This window comes from Labrus bergylta, chromosome 10 (genome assembly GCF_963930695.1).
Source record: "Labrus bergylta chromosome 10, fLabBer1.1, whole genome shotgun sequence".
Lineage (NCBI taxonomy): Eukaryota > Metazoa > Chordata > Actinopteri > Labriformes > Labridae > Labrus > Labrus bergylta.
The window spans coordinates 15,353,543-15,377,844 of record NC_089204.1 but is presented as its reverse complement, the minus strand read 5'-3'; the positions used below and the strand labels follow the sequence as shown (position 1 = coordinate 15,377,844).

The 24,302-nt window shown below is 38.9% G+C and overlaps 1 protein-coding gene across 1 annotated transcript in view; it reads right to left on the bottom strand.

The window, feature by feature from the left end:
• ehbp1 (EH domain binding protein 1) overlaps positions 1–20,184 on the bottom strand; it is a 148,424-nt gene extending 128,240 nt beyond the window's left edge. The window contains exons 1-4 of the mRNA XM_065959780.1: positions 19,819–20,184; positions 18,791–19,262; positions 1,022–1,079; positions 816–911 (exon numbers count right to left, since the gene is read on the bottom strand). Coding sequence (XP_065815852.1) covers positions 816–911; positions 1,022–1,079; positions 18,791–18,894 — 258 coding nt within the window. The 5' untranslated portion in view covers positions 18,895–19,262; positions 19,819–20,184. The remainder of the gene's footprint in view (positions 1–815; positions 912–1,021; positions 1,080–18,790; positions 19,263–19,818) is intronic.
• Positions 20,185–24,302: the final 4,118 nt, after the last annotated feature.

Here is a 24,302-nt window from a genome sequence, read left to right as displayed (position 1 = left end):
GTGTGCTAGTCCACACAAAGTACTGCATGAAAACATGAGATTTTGCCTCTCTATATCCATGCCAGAATGTCAGAAATGCAACAAACTAACAACATCTACACAGAGTGAAGGCAGGAGGAGACATTCAGGAAGGTAACAAGACACTGTTTCATCTAGCCTGTCAGCACAGAGGCCCATCATGTTTAAGTAAGTCAGGCACAGTGATGGACACTGTCAGTCTGTGTGGGTCATTTACAGACTTACCTCTATAGCTATACATATTTAAAACCTCCAATGACAACCTAGATACCCCCCCCCCTCTGTCTGACTGCATCTGTGACACCGCCCAGGAAATCTAATAAAATAATAAGTAGAATCTAACTAATATGCAAGATTCATGCCTTTCATGTAAAAAAAACCCCACAATATTGTGGTACTTTTGTTTGTTTTTGACACGTTGGTCCCAAGCAACATACATAACAAACAAGGATCTAGACAGGGAGGATACAACATACGAACGTAATGGCCCTCCAAAAAACCTTCAACTCTGATTAGGTGGCGACAGGTCAGGAAGCAGATTTTTTTTCTTTTTTCAATGTTGTATTATCATCATCATCATCATCATCATCATCATCAAAAACAACAACATCAACAAGGCCATCAATAATCATAATCATGTCGGTAGTTTTTCGTAAAAAAAAAAAAAAGGGAGGTCCACACACTTTTGTTAAAACTGTGTTTCACTGACATGGAGGATTTTGTGGTCTTTAAACAACCTTAGACAAACTAAAACACTGATATATCTTTACTATGTGAAGAAAACAGCATTAGCCCACCTTAAACAGGGTGACAGTGATCTCTATGTTCTCGGGAACAGGCCACACCACCACTCCTCTGTAGGGATTTTTGATGCCTGGCTGCCAGCTGTGTGCCTGCATGGGCAGAGGGACAAAGGACACACAACACAAAAATACTTTCATATTTAGAAGTTTGTTATTGTTTTATTCATACTGTATCAGACTGCCACTCATCAAACACAAACCTTGGAGGATTTCCGCCGACTCCTGCGTGTCCAAACCACCACCAGTTTGTCTGGTTGCCTGAGAAGGAGGACAGAAAAGACACATGAAAAAAAAAGAAGTGATATGGTATTTATACATTTATCCAAGTATATCTCTGGGCGTCTGCCACGTCAACATTTAGATTGCCAGACTAAGTGAGAACTTGTGTCCTGAGTTTAAAAAAAAAAAAAAAAAAGCCTTGTATGCCTACTGCTGCTGGACACAGGCCACCACAACACATTCACACTCCTGCACAGCCACTGGTGGTATGAATAAATCATGAGACACAGGTAAACCCTGGCATAGTCTCTTTGGACTGCAGCATACACGACAGGACAGATGCAGAAACAGACACGAACACAGTTACTGTGACAGGAAGAGAGATACAATGAACTAACTCAATCTAGGTCAGAGTCACACTGACAACATGACCCAACATTTAAAGATGAATTATACAATATGAAATTGAATGTGCAGATGAGTCTGCAAGTATAAACCTGAAAACCAAACATACAAGTGAAATACCTCGCCCTTAAACATTTTAGTTGCATATAATCTTATTATTATTCAGATTATATACGAATTTATGAAGCATAACAGAGTAACTCATAACAAAAAACATTTTTCTCACCACCTGTGCATCGCACCCAAATTAATTAACTCGGCAACACCCATAACACAGAATACCTGCCAAGTACTTCTCATAAATTAATACTTATTTCTAACAACACAAAAAATATGCTCCATTAGCCCAAACTTAAATCATACTTCTGAAACTAAAGTGACCATGATTAAAATGGCCTCTACAAAAAGTATTAAAGAAACACAGAGTAAATGTTTTTGTAGAGCACTATATGATTACCAACACATACACACACTTAAAGGTCCCATATTATGCTTTTTCTGGTTTTATATGCCCTTTAGTGTGTTTTCCAAGTGTCCTGTGCATGTTTAGGCACATCTATGTGCAAAAATTCAAAGTCTGCGGAAACGCGGCTTCTCCTATGTCCTCCTGTTAGCTGTAGCATTAGCCGCATGTAACGCTCGGTTCTAGCCCCCCTCGATAAACATTTGTCAGTGCGGCTTCATTGTCAGTGTGAGATCACTGATCTAAGCCCGTTGGCTCGTTGTGGCAAACCCTGCAGCTCATGTTGAAATTTCCGAGAAGCGTGCTGAGCAACTGACCAATAACGACAGAGCGGATCGGCAGACCAATCAGAGCAGACTTGGCCCACGTGGGGTCTAACAGTGTGGGCTCAACAGAGTGTAGCTGACGGACTCAGAGCGTAGAGGGAGCAAGGAGGAGCAGTACATGAAAACAGACACTTTTTTCGGACTTTAGCTATTGTGAACGTACGAAAGTAGGTACATAGATTAAATATATGAACCCAAAAAAGGGCATAATATGGGCTCTTTAAAAAAGCACATAATAAACAGTCCTAATGTATAAACCTGCATGAAGCTGTTAAATAAATTACAAATTACGTGATATACTGCTTTGAAGTTAAAAGAAAACTGTTAAAAATTAGGGACCATCAAACGTTCTCCCTTACTTCTAATCAGCCTGAGAAATCATCCCAAACACAGCCGAGGCAGTTAGTTAGCTGGCAAGTTGGCAAGTCTTGGCCTGCAGCCTGTCACTCCTGTGTCATGTTTATTACAAGTGTGTGTAGTGGATTTCAACAGAACAGTTCTCTAGCTCAAAGAACTTGGCAAGTTTCTCAGGCTCAATCACAGCCTATTTACCAACCTTGTTGAGAACATCAGGCATCATCCAGGATATGATTGGTTCAAATTCATTTTGGTTTTCTTTGTCGTCATAAGAAGAAGAAGAAGAATTCAATATTGCAGCTCTCTTACTATATTCACACTAGACTGCTACATACAAAGATTTGTTTAACAGTGTTAATTTGAAGTGCCCCAGCAGTTGCTTCCTCGTATTTGCATAGATACAAATGATTTCAGTTAAAGGAGGCATACAGTTGTTTAATTTCAGTAAATGAGAGAGCCTGTATTGCATCAGTTCTTGGTAAAGAAGAGAGAAAAAAATGATCAATGCATCCCTATAAATCAGAACCGAACTAAACTAAAAGCAAAGGAAGAAAACTGCCCTGCAGGGATCAATGAAATGTATTATTTATTATTCTATTGTCAGGATTTGTAACAGCTTGACTAAAAAAAAAAAGTCATCCAGCGCTGTTTATACTCACACATATATCAGTTCAAAGATGAAATATAAAAATGTCAAACATATAGTTAAGGTAATAGTTTTGCATTTTTACAAACACCAAAGAGCACTGAAGAATTTGTATCGAAAGTCATGCTATGTAAGTTACAGATCTTCAAAGAACAAACTAAAGAGCTGTGTAGAAAATTTCAATATATTCAGGCTACTCTATCCCCCTCTAACCAGCCTTGTAAAGCCATCTAAAAAAATACATAAATACAGTACTTGCATACCCATATACACTGTTATTGAATGTTGAATTGTTCCTATAAAACCAAGTATTGGACAAGCTATAATGTATAATGTCAAAAAGTGAACATAATGTGGAAGGAGATGTTAAAGCTTTATCTGTGGCAAAACTCCTCCATGAAAGTTTGTGATATGACAGGTTTGTGGTATGTGTATTTGAGTTTTGCGCAAAGCACTCTATTAAGTTTAAATGTGAAATTTGCATGCATGTCAACAACTCTAGAAGAACAGAAAAGTAGCCATACAAGGAAAAGAAAGGCTGACTGTGTGGCGGAGAGCGAGGAGGCAGAGGAGAGGAAAGAAGAGGAAAACAGAAGGACAGAGAGGAAAGCAAAGAGAAGGAGTGATAGAGGAGAAAGGGGAGAGGAACAAGAGAGAATGATGGCAACAATTTCAGCCTTGAGGAGAGGCCTCACATAGAGAAGCTATTGTCTAACAACACAGGCTATATCAGAGAGCAAGTTGACGCACACAAACACCATCCCCTTATTTTTTTTTCTCTGTCTTCAGAGCTCCCTGTGCTATGAGAAAAATTCAAACCATTCACACTTTATGGAGTCGTTTGTTTCTGTTTCTGTGTTCTAGGACAGCATGTTAATTCTGTGTTTACCAGAAATGAAAAAGCCATCCCAGAGAAACTTAATGAGAGAAAGCAAACAGGATGAAGTGGGACACAGATAAAGATATTTAAAGTCGTGTGTTAATCATGACATGTGACACAGAGTTCTCATTCACACACAAAAAGATTAACGGGGAGAGACAGGGAAGATAAGAGTGTAGCGAGCTTAGCTGGAGATGAGATGAGAGCTCCTAGATTGACACAAAACACACCTAAATCCTCTTATATTTATATATAAGGTGTTTAGAGGCAGCTCTGATCCTGAGAAACCTGCAATTAGAAAGCACTCACTTGATGTTTTGCTCTAAGACATTTGAGCATCACAGCAGGGAAGAGAAATAACAAACGTGTTTGTTTTTTTAATGCCGCATATACTGTATATGGAATTTTATTATCTCTTCCCACTTCTCAGATTGCCACTTTTTATTATAAATCTCGATTCCCCAGTCACACTGATGATGCCTGAATGAATGCTTATGAGTGTTTATCACACCTTGTGTACACCTCAGCACCAGATGCAGCTCTTTATCTGTATCAACAATACATCAGCTCAGCCACAGCACTGCTCAGCACTCTGGAGTATTATTATTTATGGCACATCCAATTCTAAATCATGTGCTGATTGTTCAAAATCTTGTAAAAGCAGGGAAGGTACAGTATGAACTGCAGAGCTGCACTTGTTTAAAATACGGTAAATCTGTTCCGTCAGATGGATATCAGACGCCTTGAATGTGTCCTTACAGCTTTTGTCAGCATTTGCACCAAGTCAAAGGCAACTACAGTAGCGCCGACTGGACATGCATTTTGAAAACTGCAGAAGGTTTGCAAGAGACAGCCCAACTGCTGAAGCAATGAGTGGTAAAATCAGCAATTTTGTCATTTGTTGGACAGAAATAAAAATAAAAACATAACGAAGTCTAAACACCAGCTCACTTTCCTACTTTTTTCTGGGATGGACATGAAGCAAAATCCCATGAAAATGTGAATGTATAAAACCAACCAATAGGTTTTAGGGAGGACAGAACCACTTCAATTTTGACATCACCTCAAAACCAGAAGTGCACATACTAAAAATACACCACCAATGTACAACCCCACATGACTGGGTAGGGCTCAGTTTAATTCAGTTATACAGCTATTTAACAAAGCAAAGATTTACCATAAGAAAATCTGTGTGTCACACTCACTGAATGCTGACAGGAGCAAAGCTTTAAAGGCTGCTGACAGACTTCCTGCCTTCCTGTCAATCACTGATAGTAGCACAAAGGAATTGGTAGATTTGATTTGTTTGTGCTGTAATACAGCAGTTGTGAAGGATCAAACTTCACAGAATGCAGCACTGCACTGCATACTGAAACAGATACTCAGCTGCAGTACAAGCACACTGATATGTAATCTCTTGGACTAATACCGCTGACTGCAGCACTGCAATGCATAAAAGGCATCTTGAAGTACAGAAGACTACAATGAAATCCCACCAAACAAGCCATCAAATGCAGACTTCTGGATAGAAAGAGGAAATATAAATACTCAGTTTTTAAGTGTATTGATAATGCACTGCAAAAACTTGAAATTACAATACTAGTCCTGTTTCCTCATTTCATAACTGTCCATCTATTATCTTAAACATTCATACAATGAATATTGTCCATGTGCAACAGAAATGTAATGATTTATACAAATGTATGAATTGTTTGCTTGTCTCTAAAATAGCTGAAATGCAATAATAGTGACAAAGTGTAAACCCAGAAAGCTTTACATTTAATGTTTTACACGTCACATGAATTCTGTCGTACAAACAGAACAAAAGTGAGCCTGATCGTAGTTTTATGGGATTACACAAAAGCCCTAAACGTACTTCAAACTCAGCTGCAGTGTTGCGTAGCCCAAGGCTTCACTGGTAATGTTGAAGGTTTCTCATATGAATGAATGTATGAGAAGATGTTCTTGCGTGGAGAGAGATTCTAATATTGATGGCTTCAAGTAAACTTAAGTACTTTAAATGTAACTCTGTTATTGCTGTGTGTGTTTTTCTTTCCCAAGCTTGTTTCTTTACTTAATTTTAGGAAGATCTTTAAAAGACTATAAATCAAAATACAAGATTTGAATAAGAATTATTGTTGATCAGATGTGACTGTATAAAAAAGTGCCACTTAAGACATTAAAACTTCTCCAGCAAATAAATCCTGGATGTGCTGGCTTCCACATTAAAGTCATGGGTGCTTTCAACTAAAGACGCAGTCTAAATGAACAGACAGCTCAAATGCTATGAAAATATTGTTTACTGAGATGTGTAATAGACCTGTCATGAAAAGCTTAGCCCAACAAATCTTCTTTAGAACTGACCCACTTTGCAACTTCTGATACAGCATTGACAGCATCAAAAGGGTGGTAGAGAGTGGGAATAGACTGGTGACAGTGACAAGGGGAAAGAGGAAGACAGAAACAAAGAGGGTGGCTGACTCTCACTTTCATCTGCTATCAGTCACACTGTGGCCTTCACTATCAAGACAGATGTAGCAGGGCAAACACTATCTGTGTCACTGTCACATCACAGATTGTCTGACAAACAGAGCATGTTCACCACAGGCATGCTGAGCACATCATAGAATGCAAATTATGGCTTTATATCTAGAGTAACTATGTATTGCATTGTTTTCATTCTTAAACTATAATGCATTTGAAATAAACACAAGGCACTTGTGTTATGGCACAAGTACCCTGTGTTTATGTCAAAGTCATTATAGTTTAAGCTCAGAGATAACACTGTGGCGGGGGCTGTGGAGTGAGCAAAATAATGTGAAAAGTATGAAGAAGTATACTGAGTATGAAGAAGTAAACTCTGCTGTGTGAGTGGTTTGAAAAGTGTCAGGTGCCCTTTTTGTCCCCAACCTAAAAGGAACATGACAATCAGTTTGAACCAGTTTTAAGCTGGATCATGTGAATCTAAAACTGTGTAACTGAGTGACTGTTCCTTAACCTGCAGTTACAGTCTGTCAGTGTGTATGTGGTAACCAACAGCGAGGTCAATGACACAGAGTTAATGCTTACAGAACTACAGCCAGACTGAAGAGTCTGGAGTGAAAGTTCATCAGCTTGCTTGACTGTGCCTGTTTCCGTGTGTGTTGACTGAGTGTTTATGACTGCTGTAACTGCAGCTGGATGTGTTTCTGTAATTAAAATCAAACCATAAAAAAAAAACCATTCCACACCAGAATTGATGTTTAGGAGGAGGACATGACTGACTGCTGCGTTGTTGACAGAGAATACAACACTACAGCATGTTTCCTAAATGTCTGATGATATGTTAAGGTCATGTTGTGATTTAATTTAATAAATATCTTACATATTGGACCTTTAATAACCCCTAACCCTAACCCTTTGAGATGAGATAGAAGTTGCCTGAAAACCTTGATTTGTTTTTATAAGTTAATGAATATTTGAATATTTGAAAATCATGTCTCATCCATCCCTAAAAAGGAATTTTAATCATAAGTATAGATGCTTGGAAAAACTTGGGATTAACTGCGGAGCTCTGCTTGAGCTAAGGAAGGCGATTTAGAAAAAAATAGTGAAGCAGGTAGGATGGACAGATGAAAGGGAAGGTCAGAAGCTCTATCTGCCTGCAGGGATGGAGGCAGGTAAGTGCAATTTAAATTGTATCCCATGGGAGTGCATAGAGAGTAGAGGAGGGGCAACTGTCAAAAAGCAAGCTCTAAGTTGTTTACAGGCTGTGAGGAGAAGAAAATTGTGGTTTTGTGGTAAAAGGTATAACTCGTCCTCCACAAGATTTTGAGAGCTGCTTCAAAATAAGCTAGCGTCAATGTGTAGAATGCTACAAGAGGAGTGAAGACATTGGAAAATTATGCAACTTGTTGCTTTAGTGTACAAAGACGATTTTCCACATTGTGGACATAAAAAGTGTTCTACAAAGAAATCATATTCTACTGAAGAAAAACAACAACACAGAAGTAGCAGACGAAGCAACAGAGTCCGCAATAGGATGCTATAATGAGAATATCTGTCTTTGTATCAATGCTATGTGTAGTTCAACAGAATGACAACATCAACAAAATAGTGGAGAACAACATACTGGCGAACAGAAAACTTAATGCAGATGTTTAATTACGTGCATCATAGTGGTTGCGCGCAGACACTCTTTACACCGCGCAATAGTCACAGTACTGTATATAAACGTCTTTCTCTTCCTATTGGCTCGAGCTGAATTCTCCGGAGAATATCCTGCTGCGTTTTCACATCAGCCCACTTGGACTTGCTGCGGAAAAAATACTAGGGGTCTGGCAGGACAAACTCCTGGTGAAGTCTGAGCGAAAAATTAGGCTGTACGTGTTCACATATACAGCCCCTCCGGATAATCTCCTGAGTTTTTCAGGAGATTTCCGTGTGAAAAGGGTTATACAAACTATTTGGATACAGTAAGACAAAAAAAAAACAACAACACACACACACACACACACACAAACACTGATAGTGATGATTATGGAGTGAACCCAAAGCAAAGAAGGGAACAAGCAGAAGCTGTCTTTCAGTGGGGTAAATAGATAATAATAATACATTCCCCTTCATCAACAATTTTCTCCCTATAACAGCTTGCTGACAGCCTTAGGGAGAGACTGACACAACAGGAATCAATACCATCATGTGCTGAAGAGCACCAACAGCAGGGAATCAAGGAGCCCTGTGGAGTACTGAAACATCCATTTCTTTAGGCAACTATACATGAGCATTCAGACGATCATAACTTCAGCTGGGATTTTAATTACTTACAAAGTTATTCTGCCTGACAAACAAGCAAATAAGAAAAATGAACCGCGGGACGTGAACTTTTCTTACAGAGCTAGCATTTTCTAACCGAAAGAGTTTCTGTGAGTGCATTCAGGATGTTTCAGCAGTATACGACCAATCACAGACGTAATCAAGTCTGCCATCCACTGATGGTCATATTCCATAAGCATAACCTGCTGCAGAGAAGGTTAAGTGTTCAGTATTTGTTACCATAGCAATCTACCACAGTAAGAAACACTGCAGGCCCCAGATATGGTTCTTCTGGTCTTCTGTCCTGCCAACCTAACACAAAAGGCACACCTCTATCCGCCTGCACAAGAAGCAGCAGTGCTCTGCAGGCTGATAAATGATGAGCACTCTCCAGGGCCATGTGTTTCTCTGCCTGACAGTGCAGAGACAGACTCACCAGCAGAGTTTTCATCACATTTAACACTCCATTGACTGCTTCGCAAGCCTGCAATGTTTCATGTCTCTTGGTGTGTGTGGGAGAGGGTGTGTTAATTCCTGTTTGTGTCCGTAATTGCAGTGCAGAACAAGTATTCTTGGGTGGATTCCACTGCAAAGCAGTTAAAGTGACATAGTCAGGGAGAGGAAAGAGAGAGAGAAGTGAGGGGAGGCAGAGAGAGGAGAGATCAAGTAGCAAAGAAGGAGACACAGAATGAGAGGAGATAAGAGGGTTACAGAAAAAGATACAGTAGGACAGCCGTTTCAAATAAATGGTAGGGGAAACACAGAGTTCAGTTGAATCCCCCAAAACATTAAAAAATATATATAATGAACAGGAATTCTGAGGCAAATCTATGCAATACAATTGAACTTCACTGGAAAAAATGAAATAACTGAAGAAAAGACCAGAAATAGAATTATTCAAAATATTTATTTTCTATGAATCATCATCAGCAATATGGTTTGGACTCATCCAGAGTTTCTGTACAACAGAAACAACTTTAGTATACCACCACCTGGCAGTGAAACCATATTCTGTTACCAATCTTACTGTCAGGAATGTGTCATGGCCTCAGGATTTGAATAGAAAAGAGAGCCACATCTGACAAGTTGGCAGGATGATGCTTCTCTGGCAAAGACGTGATGGACGCTTGCCATAATGCACACATGTTCAACAGAAGACTACATGTCACAGCCCGACACCCGCCGGTCACCTCGTCTGAAACAGTGAGTCATAACTGCACTGACAGTCTAATGCTTGGACTGTCTGTTATTTACACATTTAAAAGCTTTTATGTGCTGAGTGTACAATAAGTGAGCAAGTACTTATTCTGTGTTTTTCTCACACACTGATGGGATAATGCAGGTTAATGCAGTTGTGAGAATCAAATCCTTCAAGGCTTTAACTGTCAATGCAACACATGTTGCTGATTTGATCAAAGTGCAGTCCTCTTTCAAACAATTAATAAACCAAGAATGTACCAGGGGTGTGACCAGGGTCCGAAATTAACACCCGCCAAGCGCGATATGCGGGTAGATTTTCTGTTTGGTGAGTACACTTCAGAGGGTTATCCGCCACAGGGTAAATGTTTTATCAAAAAGTCATAAAAACTATGCTATGAGCATTAAGTGCATTTGATAGCCTAGCTGCAGCTACTTTCCCCTGCTCCTCTCTCTGCTGTCATAACTGTCTGCGAGCATCGCGGGGCACGCTGAGACGCTACTAAACTACTGTCTACAAATAATACATTTAAAAATAATAAAGGCCAGCAAATATATTTTTTTTTACAATTTCTCAATTTCCTGATCTGATGAAATGATCGAATCTGTGACTTAAATCTGTTACTGATTAAACATAACATAATGCCTTCTCAATTAAATGTACTGTAACAGATGTGTATGGGACACGAAAACACAATTTGTTATTTTGGCCGTAAAAAAATATGTTTTGGCCGAGAATTTTTTCATCTACCTGCCACCTTGATTTCATTTCGGACCCTGGGTGTGACGATACGCTCAGCTCATGAGACAAGAAGATACACGAAATTGGCTTTTAAGAACACTTAAATGACAAAAAATATGACTATAAAAATAGTCTTTTACTCGAATGAAAGTCACAAAATGCAAAAAAAAAAAGGAGGAGGAGCTGTGTGAACTGCATCCAGAGGTCCTCCTGCCCCCTAGTATTTTTCTGCATAAAGTCTAAGTGAGCTGATGTGAGAATGCAGCAGAAAATTAACTGGATTATTCATCTCGAGCCAGTGGGAGAAAATGGTGACATTTATATCCTGACCAGTGCACGGTGCATAAGACTGTATGCATGGGACCGGTACGCTCTCTGTGCATGTCATTAAAAGGCTGCATCATGTTTTCTGTTCCGCAGTATGTTCTTCTCTGCTCTTTTCTTGACATTGTGATTCCGTTGAACTAACCATAGCAGTAATAGTAGATATTATAGCAGATTATTATCCGCTACATCCCTGTATGAGGAGCATACTGTATGTGAACAGATATTTTCACAAGTGCATATGTGAGAATGGCTTGAGAGACTCTAAACTATGATGCTAAACTTCTATCTATATGAGGATAACATGCTGCACAAACCTGGCAGCCACACAAACGATATAAAAGTAGCGGGGGCATCTTCTTAATTTCAAGTTCAACATCAGACACCGCCGTGATGGCTGCTGCTCTGCATCTATGTACTGATTGATACAGTTTTTACCTCGTCACACCTCTAGAATGGACCAATCAAAACGTTCAGCATGTCATATTCACACTGCGCAGAAATCATCTCATTTTCAGTAGCTGTAGTCATTTTGATTTGAAGCTTTGGCTAGGAAAGTCTGTTCAGTAGTATATCATTGAAAGAATTACATCATGGTACATGATCTGCATGGGTGCTAATGTGATTATCCATAGGTAAAGTACTGAAAATTTAATTAACTGCAGGACCAACCAACAGCCTGAAGTGTAAATCAGCTTGAGTCTGGGAGAGTGAGTTTTATTGTTCAGTTTCTAAAATATATTTTCATGGTATGTGTGCACTTTTAGGGTTTCTGCTCAGTCCTTGATTGATGTAAAAACTTCTTCCTCAGAACTACCCCTTCTCAGCCATGCCCTGTGGCAGTGAATGAAGCAGTCTTGATTAGCCACGCTTGCATGTAGCTAGATAGAATTACCATGTAATCAATAGCGTCTCTGTTGTTCTGAGTGTATGACTCCTGTATCCTTGCGATGGATGACAGAAGGTCTGTCAGCAGGAATGACACTCTTGGCGGTTCATGATGTTTTTAAACTTTATTTGACCAGATTGACATTCTTGCTCAAAAGCATCATCCTCAGGGGGGTATTAACAGCTGACTAGGGGTCACATTCTTGCTTAGTTAAAGTGTTCTTTTACTGTTGGGTAGATGTTTAAAGATAAACTCTTCCAAATCAGTGACTGATTTTTACATCCTACATCAGAGTGAATTGGTTCATGGAGTCCCTGGATTGATGAAAACATACTACAAATGGGTAAATGGCCAAATTTTACAGTTATAAACCAATTCACTGAGGCATTGCTTCCTATCACTGTCTGTACCATCTTTAATCAAACGAGACTCTGAGTTTGACCTTTTACCTTTAACTATAAAAATGGTTCCAGTCAGTTCCATAAAGTAAAAAAAAAAAAAAAACACTTTGGATCAAATTAGCGTATCAACTTGAATTGGACTGTAACGTCTTGCAAGGGAGAGGTTCACACCCCTACTGTTAGGGTTGTACGGACCCTATTGATGAAAGGTGGTCACAATCTTATACTTCTAGACATGACAATATGTTATAATTACCTAACTTAATCATGTGCATCAAAGTAATTTCAGGTTGCATAAAAAACCCTGAAACCAGCGAAGAAATGAACACGTTTCACACAGGAGAAGATTTTCTCCAATGGAAGTTTGTTGCAGCAAGTATCATCAGGATCAGCAATCTGCAGTCTTTACAACAATGTTCAGCTCCTCACTAGTGACAAGAAAACTAGGATGCCCGATTAATTAAATTTGCCACCCACTATTTTGTCAGGCCATTTATAGAGTCGACCATATAATTTTCCCCAAGAATAAAATTGCACGATGCATGAGTCCCAATAGTCTGAGCAAGACAGATGGAGACTGGAGACATGGAGTGAAGCTGTAAGCTGTAGGCTGAAGGCCTGCAACTAACAACTATTTTGATCGTCGACTAGTTATCCATTATTGAAACGATTAATCAACTAATCAGATAATATTATACACCAGTCTATGTTTTGCATACATAACTCTCAGCAGAGAAAGTAAGGACACAAGATACACTCAGCAACTCAGCTCCAGAAAACGGTGTAATGTCATGCACAGCATAAAAACGTGCACGATGACCTAACCCAATGATTCTCTAAGTGGGGTCCCAGGACCCGCAGGGGTCCGCGAACCAAAGCTTGGGGGTCCGCCGAATAATTTAAAAACAATTGTAAAAGTGTGCTATATCATTGAAAAAGCATATCTACAAACTGGGGCCTCTTGCATTAGGCCTGGGCGATAAAACGATAATTATCGCGATATAATTTTTGTTCGATAAAAGTTCGATAGATTTAAACCTGTAATTACACCATCCAACCACAGGGAAACAGGGGGCGCTAATGCGCATTGAACGCTAGCTGCCACCTGACATTAAAGAGAAGAAGAAAAAGACTACGAACAGCCAATCATGTTGCAGGGACATGGGTAGGCATGCTTACAGACCTCAGGAGCAGAAAGGAAACAGTCGAAATTAGCAATTGCTACTGTGAAGAAAATGCCGAACCTACCGGCTCAAAGCAGGAGAAATTATCCTCGACAAGACGACAAGAAAGACCGCTTAACTTCCGGAGTTTAGAGACATTTTGGCTCTTTACAGTCCGACAAAAAAAAAAAAACAGAGTAAAGTGCTCTGTTAACTGTGCCAAAGTGCAGCTAAAACAGCGACACCACGAAACTGTTTGCCCATTGGAAACAATATGACCTGAAGGAAATAAATGTCCAAACGTCATAAATGAGTGTTAGTGTGGGACCATAATGTATAATAACTGTCTATGCATGGTGTGAACCCCAGCGTGCCAGTGAGAGTTACTCCCCAGCAGCAAACTGTCAGATTAGCGTTTTCCAGCTCTGTGCACTGAGCTTATGATGGTGAAATGTCTGTTTCATTATAATTTGTCATGTTCTGACAATAAAGTATAAATATAACATAATTAATCATCTGGTTTCTTCAACTTTCACTCAGGAGCAAAATTCACCTTTTAAATTTTAAAGAAATAATGATTGACAATTACTGTGATAATTATCGATATTGTCTGACATTACATTTTTTATCGTGATAAAGTTTTTTGTCATATCACCAAGGCCTATCTTGCACCAATAAAATCAGCAACTTTGTCCAATACTCCCGCCCACTTTAGTTTTGTGCCATTAGATGAATTCTGATATGATCGTGACATGTCTGTCACTTCATAGTGCGCACCTCGGAGCCAACATTTTCTCAAAGTTTATAAAATGAATTACTTGGAAAGTAACCTGAAACCTTCTCACCTGAAAGGGGTCCATGGTCTAAAAAAGGTTTGAGAACCTCTGACCTAACCAACTAATGACCGAAAATGTAATTTCTTATTTTTTGAGCTGTGTCTGTGCTTTACGTTTTCCTATCAAGGACAGGGCTTGTCCATGCTTCCAATGCTGTACCTGAATGTGCTTAAAGAGATTTTTTCATTGAATTTGCATAAAAAAGGTTAATTTTTCACAAGCCAGACTTAGGTTTTTAAAAAACCCCGCTCCATGGCAGGTAATCCCAACATAACCTGCTTGAGATGAAGGCAACTCAAAATACTGGGTATACCTAATCAAAGATGTTATCAAGATTCAAAGAGGCAGTGCTGCAACACAAGTGGTGCTTTATTTCACTGGCAAACACTAACACTGAACTCATTAATGTTTTAATGGTGAGTCTGAATTGATTCTGCAGACTTGGGCGTGTGAGAGGAATGCTAACTCCCTCCGCTCCACAGAGGAGTGGACTAAAGCAACTAGGGCAACTGGTTATGACCAAAAAATTACTTTATGAACCTAAAATATGACAGACCTATACGCCTAATCCTAGGCTGCTTGTCTGTCAACACTTTCCTTCTTCGTCAAGGAGGAAACTAATAATTTAAAGCATACTGACAAAGTTTATAAAAACATCTTTAGCTGATAGAAGAGAATGGTAGGAGCAAAAAATGTAAGTAAAGAAAAAAGTAAGCTGAATCCACTCCTCGGATCTACTCGTTGATCACTGCTACCAATTCAACAAGTTTACTAAACTGAGAGTGTGTCAAAGCCCTCGGATTACCAATATCATCCAAAGTTGATATTTCAAGGTTCTTCCACTGTCATACTCTTCATGTTCTCTTATTACAAAAGGAACCTGTACATCATATTGTGCATATCGAATCGAACCAATCACAGAACATTCAAGCACAGATACTTTGATTTTGGCTGTACGTTAACTTTTTGCCTAAGCTCACCCCAAGCCAGACATAGTAGTTTCTGGACAAAGCAGTTTCTGGCCAGGAGGATCAGTAGAAGTTTTAAGACATAATTAAACTTCTTGACTTCTCCAGAATATTTTTCATTTATCATACAGCCATACCTGCCACTGTTTATGTGGTCAAAAAAAAGGACAATACTAAGAATGAATCCTTTAAGAAAGACTGTCTAAAATGAAACAACTTTATCCCAAAACTTAAATGCTAAGGTTGCGACCTCTTTGACAGTTAAAATTTCACTGACTTTTAGGGAGGCTGTTCAGAACTTTTTTTACTTGACATACAAGCTTAAGCACACCAAGTAGTTCTGAATGAGTGTATCGGGCCCAAAAGAAAACAAGATGAGGGCAAGAACAGTTACGTACAAAATGTACAAAGCTGTTAAGTTGTCCGTGTTTTTACCGATCCACACACAACCAGTTTGTCGCTTGCTAAATTGTCAATTTTTAGGTATTTAACATAATAGGTCAACCTACAGAATGACCAAGTTACTATGTATTAAAATGGCCTAATGGAGCTATAACTAGCTCAAATAATCTGGGCATGTAAAGTACCGACTGATTTGAGAAATGAATGGGCTTTGGGCTTTACAAAAATCCTTTTTGATGGCTTCAGGATTTAAGTTCAGGGGGACTGTTTCCATTCTGTGCAGATGGAAAGTTTCCACTGCAACAATAACATACTGTCCTGATGAAGTCTTAGGAAGGCAGAAACGGTGAGCCAACGCTTTCTCTCACACTTTTGAGGCACGCAGGCATGCACACATACACACTCGAAGATGAGCAGGAACCCTGAGGCATAAGTCTCAGCCACGCATAGGATGAAGAGGCAGACACTTCTTCTATCAAAAGATATTTAATAACAAACTACTAATGTGTGAGCTAGATTATGTTCTACCAGTCAAAAGTTTGGACATACAACATTAACAGTATTATCAATAATACAGAATACTATATTATTATTATATAGCTACTGTAAGCTGCATCTAGGGCTCAAGAAGGGTTTTTCTTTATTTTTACTTTTTTCCGCATTTTAGAATAATAGTAAATATTAAAACATAAACAAAAAAATATTTCATTTTCATTTTGGAAAGAAATGCATACATATGTAGGCATCAACTTCACTATTTCTATTTATTCATATAAGAAACACATTTCGAACAAGCCTTTACATCAAAATGTATGAGAAAATAACGTGAATTTCAATTAAGTGTGTCCAAAATTTTGATTGGAAGTGTATACATTGTTTTGGAGATTAAGAAAAAATAACTTTGCTCCGATTGCAAAAAAAAAAATCATACTATGATCTTTTGTGAGCCCACCCACCCTTTACCCTGGGAAGAGATGTACATTTTTCTCATTCCATTCTCCAACACGTTAACATCTGTCCCAGGTCTAAGCTCTGTGGGGCTGTGTTAGTCACGCCTACGGCAAGCTGCCTGAGAATCCATGTCTGCAGGCTACATCTTTGCTTTACAAGTCCTCACTTTACACTCATTACAGGACACATACCTGCAGGCTAAAGTGTAGCATACATTCCCCCTCCTATCGTCACGTCTGAAAAACACACCCATAGCTCATCCATCGCCAGCACTTTGTCACACATTTATTCTTTACTTTAGAAATATATTTGGGTTGTACTTTTTAGTGATGAAATGGATCACAGTTGATCTGTGATCTGTTTGGCTCACTCTCCACAGTTTAGGCTGCATGTGATCTGTGGATCGATGGAAATTGTATCAATATGCTGGGGAAAAAAAAAAAAAAGTACTGCCAATAAATCCCTCAGAGTCTCAATGAAAAGAAGGAAGTGTTTCATTAGTGCATGGAGATACAAATAGGAAGATAATTCAGCCATTTAAAATGTGTTTTTAATAGAGATGCACCGATGGCAATTTCTCTGACTGATTCTGATTTCTGATAAAAAGCACTATAATACTCAGAGTAAATAAAACTACTTTGGAACTTTTCTGTCATTAAAATACATTTTACTTTTAGAATTAAACACTGACTGTTTAGTTACTGTTTACGACAAAAAACATTCTTAAAAATGCACCAGGTTACATGTGCATCTCTCCTTCTCACGCAAACTAATCTCCACTAGAAGATTTTGACTGTAAAACTCTTAGTTACCTGTATTCTCCTTCTGTATGCAATTATGTATGGTGGAAGTGTCTTTACAAACTGTACGTAAAGTAAAACAAACAAAAAGTTTCCTTATCTTATAAAATAAAGCATGAATTGAATTCTCTGCATTGAATTTTCACTTTCTAGAAAGATTCAAACTGCCATCATTAACTCTCTATATGTTTTCAATGTAACTCATGAATGAATTTAATTATATAACCAGTTTAGTTAACTGCCTCACTCTCTTCAGCTGAGTTCTCCCTGACTCCTAAAGAAATGATCACTTACGGGCTCTTACCTGTCTGCCTCTGTTCCTCACTGCCCCAGTGAATGGTATTTGTGGTTGCAGAGTTTTTTAATCCTGTTTATATCCGTTCATTATGAATATTAATCTATACTATTTCCTGCAAAGTGATACTTTTCACATCAGGTCAAACTTGTTTTAAACATGCTCATACACTGGGGTTTTATCATTTAAGTGTATTGTTTGGTGCAGCCAGCTCACAGATAAATACACATCCACTAAATGATCATGAAGCGTGAGTTCATTCACTGTCATCATTTATAACGCTGAGGTCACATCGTATTCACATGTTTTTACATTTCAAGTGCATGGGTCAATACTCAATCAAAATGTTTCCTACAACTGTTATGGCATGGACATTACAGATATTATACAACTATTTCTGAGTGTGAAAATTGTGTTGGAAGAAATACTGACAAGAGTGGTTCTGAGAAAGATTCTTACCTTCCTCAGAAGATTTACCGTTTCTAACCTCAAAACATGCACTGATGTCAGAGGTCAGTTTCCAAACAGCATCACTACAGCTGGTAGGTATTTAGTGAATTGCTCAAGGACATTTCAGGGGACTGTGTGGGCAGTTCATGCCCATCCCTTAAGGCTGAAGGGAAAGCCTTCAGGCTGCCACCATCTTTTTTTTTTAAACACAAAAACTAGACAAATTCAGCATTGGTGCAAAAGAAAAAAAAGAAAGAAACATAGCAATTTTACAAGGCAGCCGGCCCCTCCCAGCACAGAGACATGCCTGCACACCAAGAAGACTCAGTGTGTGTGAATTATGGCCACCAGGAACGAGCTCAGCATTCCAGCACAGACAGAGACACAGTTTTCATGGGGCTTGAATGACAGCAACGTGGTCAAGTAAAAAAAAGAAAAAAAAAAAGAAAAAGAAAACTCACCATTTCTTAGTGCATTCCACCATCAGCTCCTGATAGGAAGCCACAAACTGGAATTTGGATGCATGCTTCCCCACACGTTGCAGTCTTTTCCAAACCGAAGCCATGTTTCTTTGGGAGAGTTTCTTTGCACCTATCCCGCCCTAGACTTCCTTCTTCTGGGCTTCCTTCGCACAATATCACGAAAATCTTTTATAGATATTTGATCATATCCCACACGAGTAGGTGCATAGTTACTGTTTCACCTTAAGCACACACAGAAAAAGATAAAAGACACCCAGTCGTGGCTTCTTCTTTTTTAAAATCTCCCTGATAAATCCAAACGTGAGGACACGAAATCTCTGCAGCAGTAGTGGGTGACGGCTGATTTCACGGCTCGCATGATGTTGTGGAGAAAATTAATCCATAATTGTGGGAAAAAAATCTGAGTAATATTCCACTGGGTGTTGAATCCTATTTCAATCTGGTGATCTTCCTGCAAAATAAATACAGAAGGCAGTCAGTAGAGCAACAGTGAGACTATAAAACCGGAGTATCCTCACTGATTTCTGATGTTAAAGTGCCTCCAGTAAAGCCTCAGATACAGTAATGCTTTGTCTGTTATCATGGGCTGCAGCGAGTTTATCTGTAACACTTTGTTAAGATGTGTTGAGGTGTCCTGGACCAGCACCACGTAGTGTGCAGTGTTGCCAGGGGGGGGGGGGGGTTATTTACTGGAATGTGCGATAATAAAAATTTAAAAAAAAAAAGAAACAAAAAATTAAAACAGTGACAGAAAAAGCAATGACATTACATTAAAAGCCAAGTCGTGTAATCCACCGAATATATATAAAAACCCAGCACCGTCAAGGCTGACACTCGAAACTGAGGGTAACATCTTTTTTTGTAAACATGTAATATTTTTTCAGGATTTGTCTCTGAATCCAGGGAATAGTCAGAGCCGCTGCTCCCACTCACCCGAAATGATTCAGCTGCTAAGGCTAACAGCGTTATATGTGAAACTAGGTTAACTGTGACTGTGTGACACTCACCTTTTAATGGGACATCCAAAGCAAGTGTTCGTACCTACAATGTCAAGAAATTGTGCGAACTGTCTGTGACAAAGTGCAATCCGAGCGAGCTAGTTATCTATCGCCCTTCTTTTTGCAGCACTTCCAAAACCAACCATACAGCTAAGCTAGCCTGCTAGCGACCGCGGTTAGCCATCACAACACCGCTGCCTGCCGCTTGACACATTTGCTCCACAGGTAAGTGGGAAGCCCCCCTGGACCGAGTCAGAAAACACATGTTATTTAAGCCTGTCCCCCCCCCCACCCCCCAAAAAAAGGAAGTTCAACTGAGAGTGTTTCAACCTCATGCAAAAGATTCCTACTTCAGAGTTGACCAATTGTTACAAAATAGTTAGACCGCTCTGCGCTTCTGGAGTTTGTAAAGTGACCCATTGTTTAAAACAAACACATGTATGGGTTTTCAAAATAAAACCAAACTTGTGTAAAATAAGATAATCCTTTATTTATCCCACAAGGGGGGACATTTACATTGTTACAGCAGCGAAGAGCAGAGATTGCAGACAAAAAAGTGAACGCAGTACAATTTAAATAAAAAAAAAAAAGAAAAATTAAGAATGTAATTAAATATGATCATATTTAATTTACAACCATTTACGACTCTGTTTTTGCACATTTACATTTAATCTTTCATGTTTCATTTACAACCATCTACGACTCTGTTTTTGCACATTTACATTCAATCTTCCATATTTAATCATCCTATTTAAGACTAGTAATGCTTATGAAAGTGAAATCCTGGTTGTATATATTCACATTCTTATTTTTGATATCTTTTAGTACTTATTTACTTTGTAGTTAATATTATATTGTGTTTAGATTTGCTAACATCGTGTTTTTTACTCATATTGTGTGTTTGGATAACCTGCTGCTGTGTCGCCACAATTTCCCAGTTTGGGATCAATAAAGTAATTCTATTCTATTCTATATTATTATGATACAACTAAGCTGCTGATGGTCGTAGAATAATCGACATGTTTGTGCTATTTTATAAAGATCCTTAACTTATCTGGTTAGAATTTGTTGTTTTCTTTTTAAAGGATAAATTCGCAACAAACAACGACAACGCACATACTTTTGTGTTGAGTGACATCTGGTTTTGTTTTGAAGGCTAATCTTCAAACTTCCGGTTTTGGACCAACTCATTGTGAGCGTTTTGACGCTTTTTCGTCTCTCCATCATTTCGCCTGCCGCCTGGATGACTGAAGGCTGAAGAAACGCCCCCGGGCATCAGCCATTGGTGGGATTCTTTTGTCACTACCAGATTGTTTACAGATTCATGAGGGATTTCTGGGTTTTTAACACATGGGTTAGATCGACAAATATTTAATCCTTGACTTTAATTGTGCAAAAAGGCTTTATGGCATTTGCTCTGAAATGATTTCTGCTTCATATGATCTATTTGCTCAAATATCCATTTGTTGTGTACGATTTCCCCAGAGAACACATTTTTTGGCTGAATGATAAATTATTTAATGGCAAGTTGACTTTTATCAATAGCACTTTTATTGGGGAAGACTTTCTTAAATCCAACAGCAGCCTATAGCAAAATCATGGCAAAGATTTTGGATGAAAACACTTTAGATCAATCAGAACATCAGAGATTAAAAACTCCTCCTCTCAGGTTAGTGCTAATGAGTATGCAACTTCCTTTTCCTGGTCCTGTCACATTAATAAGTGAGTGTTAACCTTGTAGCTCTGCATGACAGGGGGTCTTTTTCACATGTTAAGTGTAAATAAACCACCGGTCCACTCAACAGAAATCAATATCCCTCCTCTCAACATACACAGCACACACGCAGCCACACATATCTCACTGCCTGGATGTGACCACAGGAACTTGATTTCTCATCGTTTTATATGTTGCTTCAGGATATATGTATGCTGCAAGAGGGATGGTAGATTTGATTTAGTTTTCCATTTTTTGAAGGGGCTGGATGGTAGAGAGTCTGAAAACATCAGATAGATGGAGCAGAATATAATATACATATATATATATATATATAATTTTTAAATAATATTAAATAATATATAATAATATAAATAATATTATATAAAATAAGGACCACTACTGAGCTCTACTGATTCTTTATGTTATTTACATACATTCACCCAGGAGTCAAATTTGCTCTTTTGGTGACCACAGAGATTTTAGTGGATATGATTGCACCTTTAAACATCCACAACACTGAACAATAAAAAATCAGCTTTGTGATTTGGATGGTTTTGCATTTTAGTCACAGAAAGAATGTTGACATTTTTGTTGTCCTGATGTAAAATAATGCCAACTTTAATGTTTCAAGAAAAGTTCCTCATCCAATTCTGACATTTGTAAATTGAAGTTGTATTTTTTTTATTTTAATGTTATCAATAATTATCTTATATTAGAAATATATGCCATGCTATATGTTTTTTGAGGTCAACTATTCATCTCTATTAAACATTCAAAACACAAAGCAGTATTTCAGACCCGCTGTCACTCAATCATTTGTTAACTGAGAAAATTTGGGGGTTTAGGGTCAGAGCCGCTTTGACAGCAGGGGGCCTTCTGATCCTGCTGCACTGTGTTGCCTGTTTACATTTTATTCTGACAGATTACGGCAAATCCCCCTCCATGCGTAGAGGAATGCTTTGATGTGACAAATGACCCTGTGCTAAATGACGCTTTGTGTGTCTGCCCACATGTCAGCAAGGGCCTCATTTCATACATAACACAGGAGGGAGGACAGGGCTCGCTGCTGGTGTGTGTCTGCATGAAAGGAAGAGTGCATTTTAAAAAAAAGACAGTGAGAGTAAGATGCAAAGGTCAAGTGGAGTCCTGTTTGCACACGTCCTTACTTTTTTGCGCCTGATTCCTGAAAACACAAATGATTTACATCCCTCGTTCCAAAATGACAATTTCCATTTTTATGCAGCTTTAATAGTTAAACTGTTGGGGGAAAAACAGAGAAGGCAGATCCTCATAATCTCTCACAGCAAAAGCGATTTCATCCCTTAATCACTCTAACAACTTTAATGCTGCACAAGGGAATGGTTTCATTTGCAAACACATTCCTCTCAGTCTAAATCACAAAGCGGGGCTGCAGTAGAGTAGAGCGCTATCCCCCCAACTGAGATGTGCCCTATTTGGCCCAAATCAATTCTGGCTCTGGATACTGTTAGTTCTCAAGTCAGAGGAAATGATGAATTTGAAACTGACAGTGGACTGTTGATAAACGATTACTTGATACATTGCAGTTCAAAAGAGAAAAGTTTCAGCTCTTGATTTAAGCGTTTGTTTGTTTGTTTAGCTCCACAAATTCTTTCACTTCCATGCAAAAAGACCATCTGCTCCTGCTGCAAAACGCTTATTGCTTCCATTATTCTATGAATCACATTATCTGTGTTGCCCCGTTGCACAATTTCTCAGTAGCAGCACACTAATTTAAGGCTCCATATTGATCGTACAGGAATATTGTCTCCAACCCGCTGCACAGGGAGGGTGGAAGTTTCACACCTAACTTCACTCTCTGTTTCCCTTTGTTGAGTGCCAACAAAAATACACCCTCCTCCAGGATCTGAGCCAGCTCTTCAAGCACAGAGACTGTGGCGTTTGGTGTTAGACCACTTGAAAAGAGCTGTTAACAAAGCAGAGTTCTTTAGATATAAGCCAAGTGAGTCTGAGCCACTTCAGTGGAGCACAGATAGCCAAAAGTATCACCGCTGACAGCACTGCTGGAGGAAAGCCTTTTTTACTTTACTGCTTTCTGTCTGCTGGACTGTATTGTAATTGATGCACTCTTACCTTCTCTTTAAACTCCTCTGTGACTTGGTTTTGTTCTCAAGAAATTCCCCCTAATATATAATAATTATGCAGTTGTATTGGGAAAGATATGTGCTGAAACTGACCCCTATTTATGGCAAGAAGTACACGACATCAATCAGGCTTTTGGACAAACTAAGACACTTTAATTCACTAGAACATCAAATGTGTATTCTTTCACAGCTACAACACAACACAGTGTCAAGTTATCTGGAAATCATTGAATCTTCCAAATAGGGGAAATCAGGACAATCTGTAAATTTTAGTAGAAAGTGCCATGTTGGTTTTGGGCTGATTAAAAAGATTTCTGACTTAAACATTGTCTCAAGGATTGCCAGACATGTTGTGACTGGAAATGATGCTCCAATGTTTGTTCAAGTAAAAGGTAGTGTTAGTGTTTATGAAGAGAGGAGAACCCTTCATGTTTATCCCCCATCTATCATCTAGTCAAACCCATACACAAACCTGAACATCACTGACTGTATTCTAGCCCATGCATCAGACCACACTCTCCTCCTTCCTTTTTGTGCTCGTCTCCCTGTGGAGATGTGAGTGCCATGCTTGCAGTGCATGATAAGCATCTTCTGCTTTGAACTGTTCCACTCTGACTCACGGCAGATTGTCTGCTGGTATCTGCTGCTCGCCG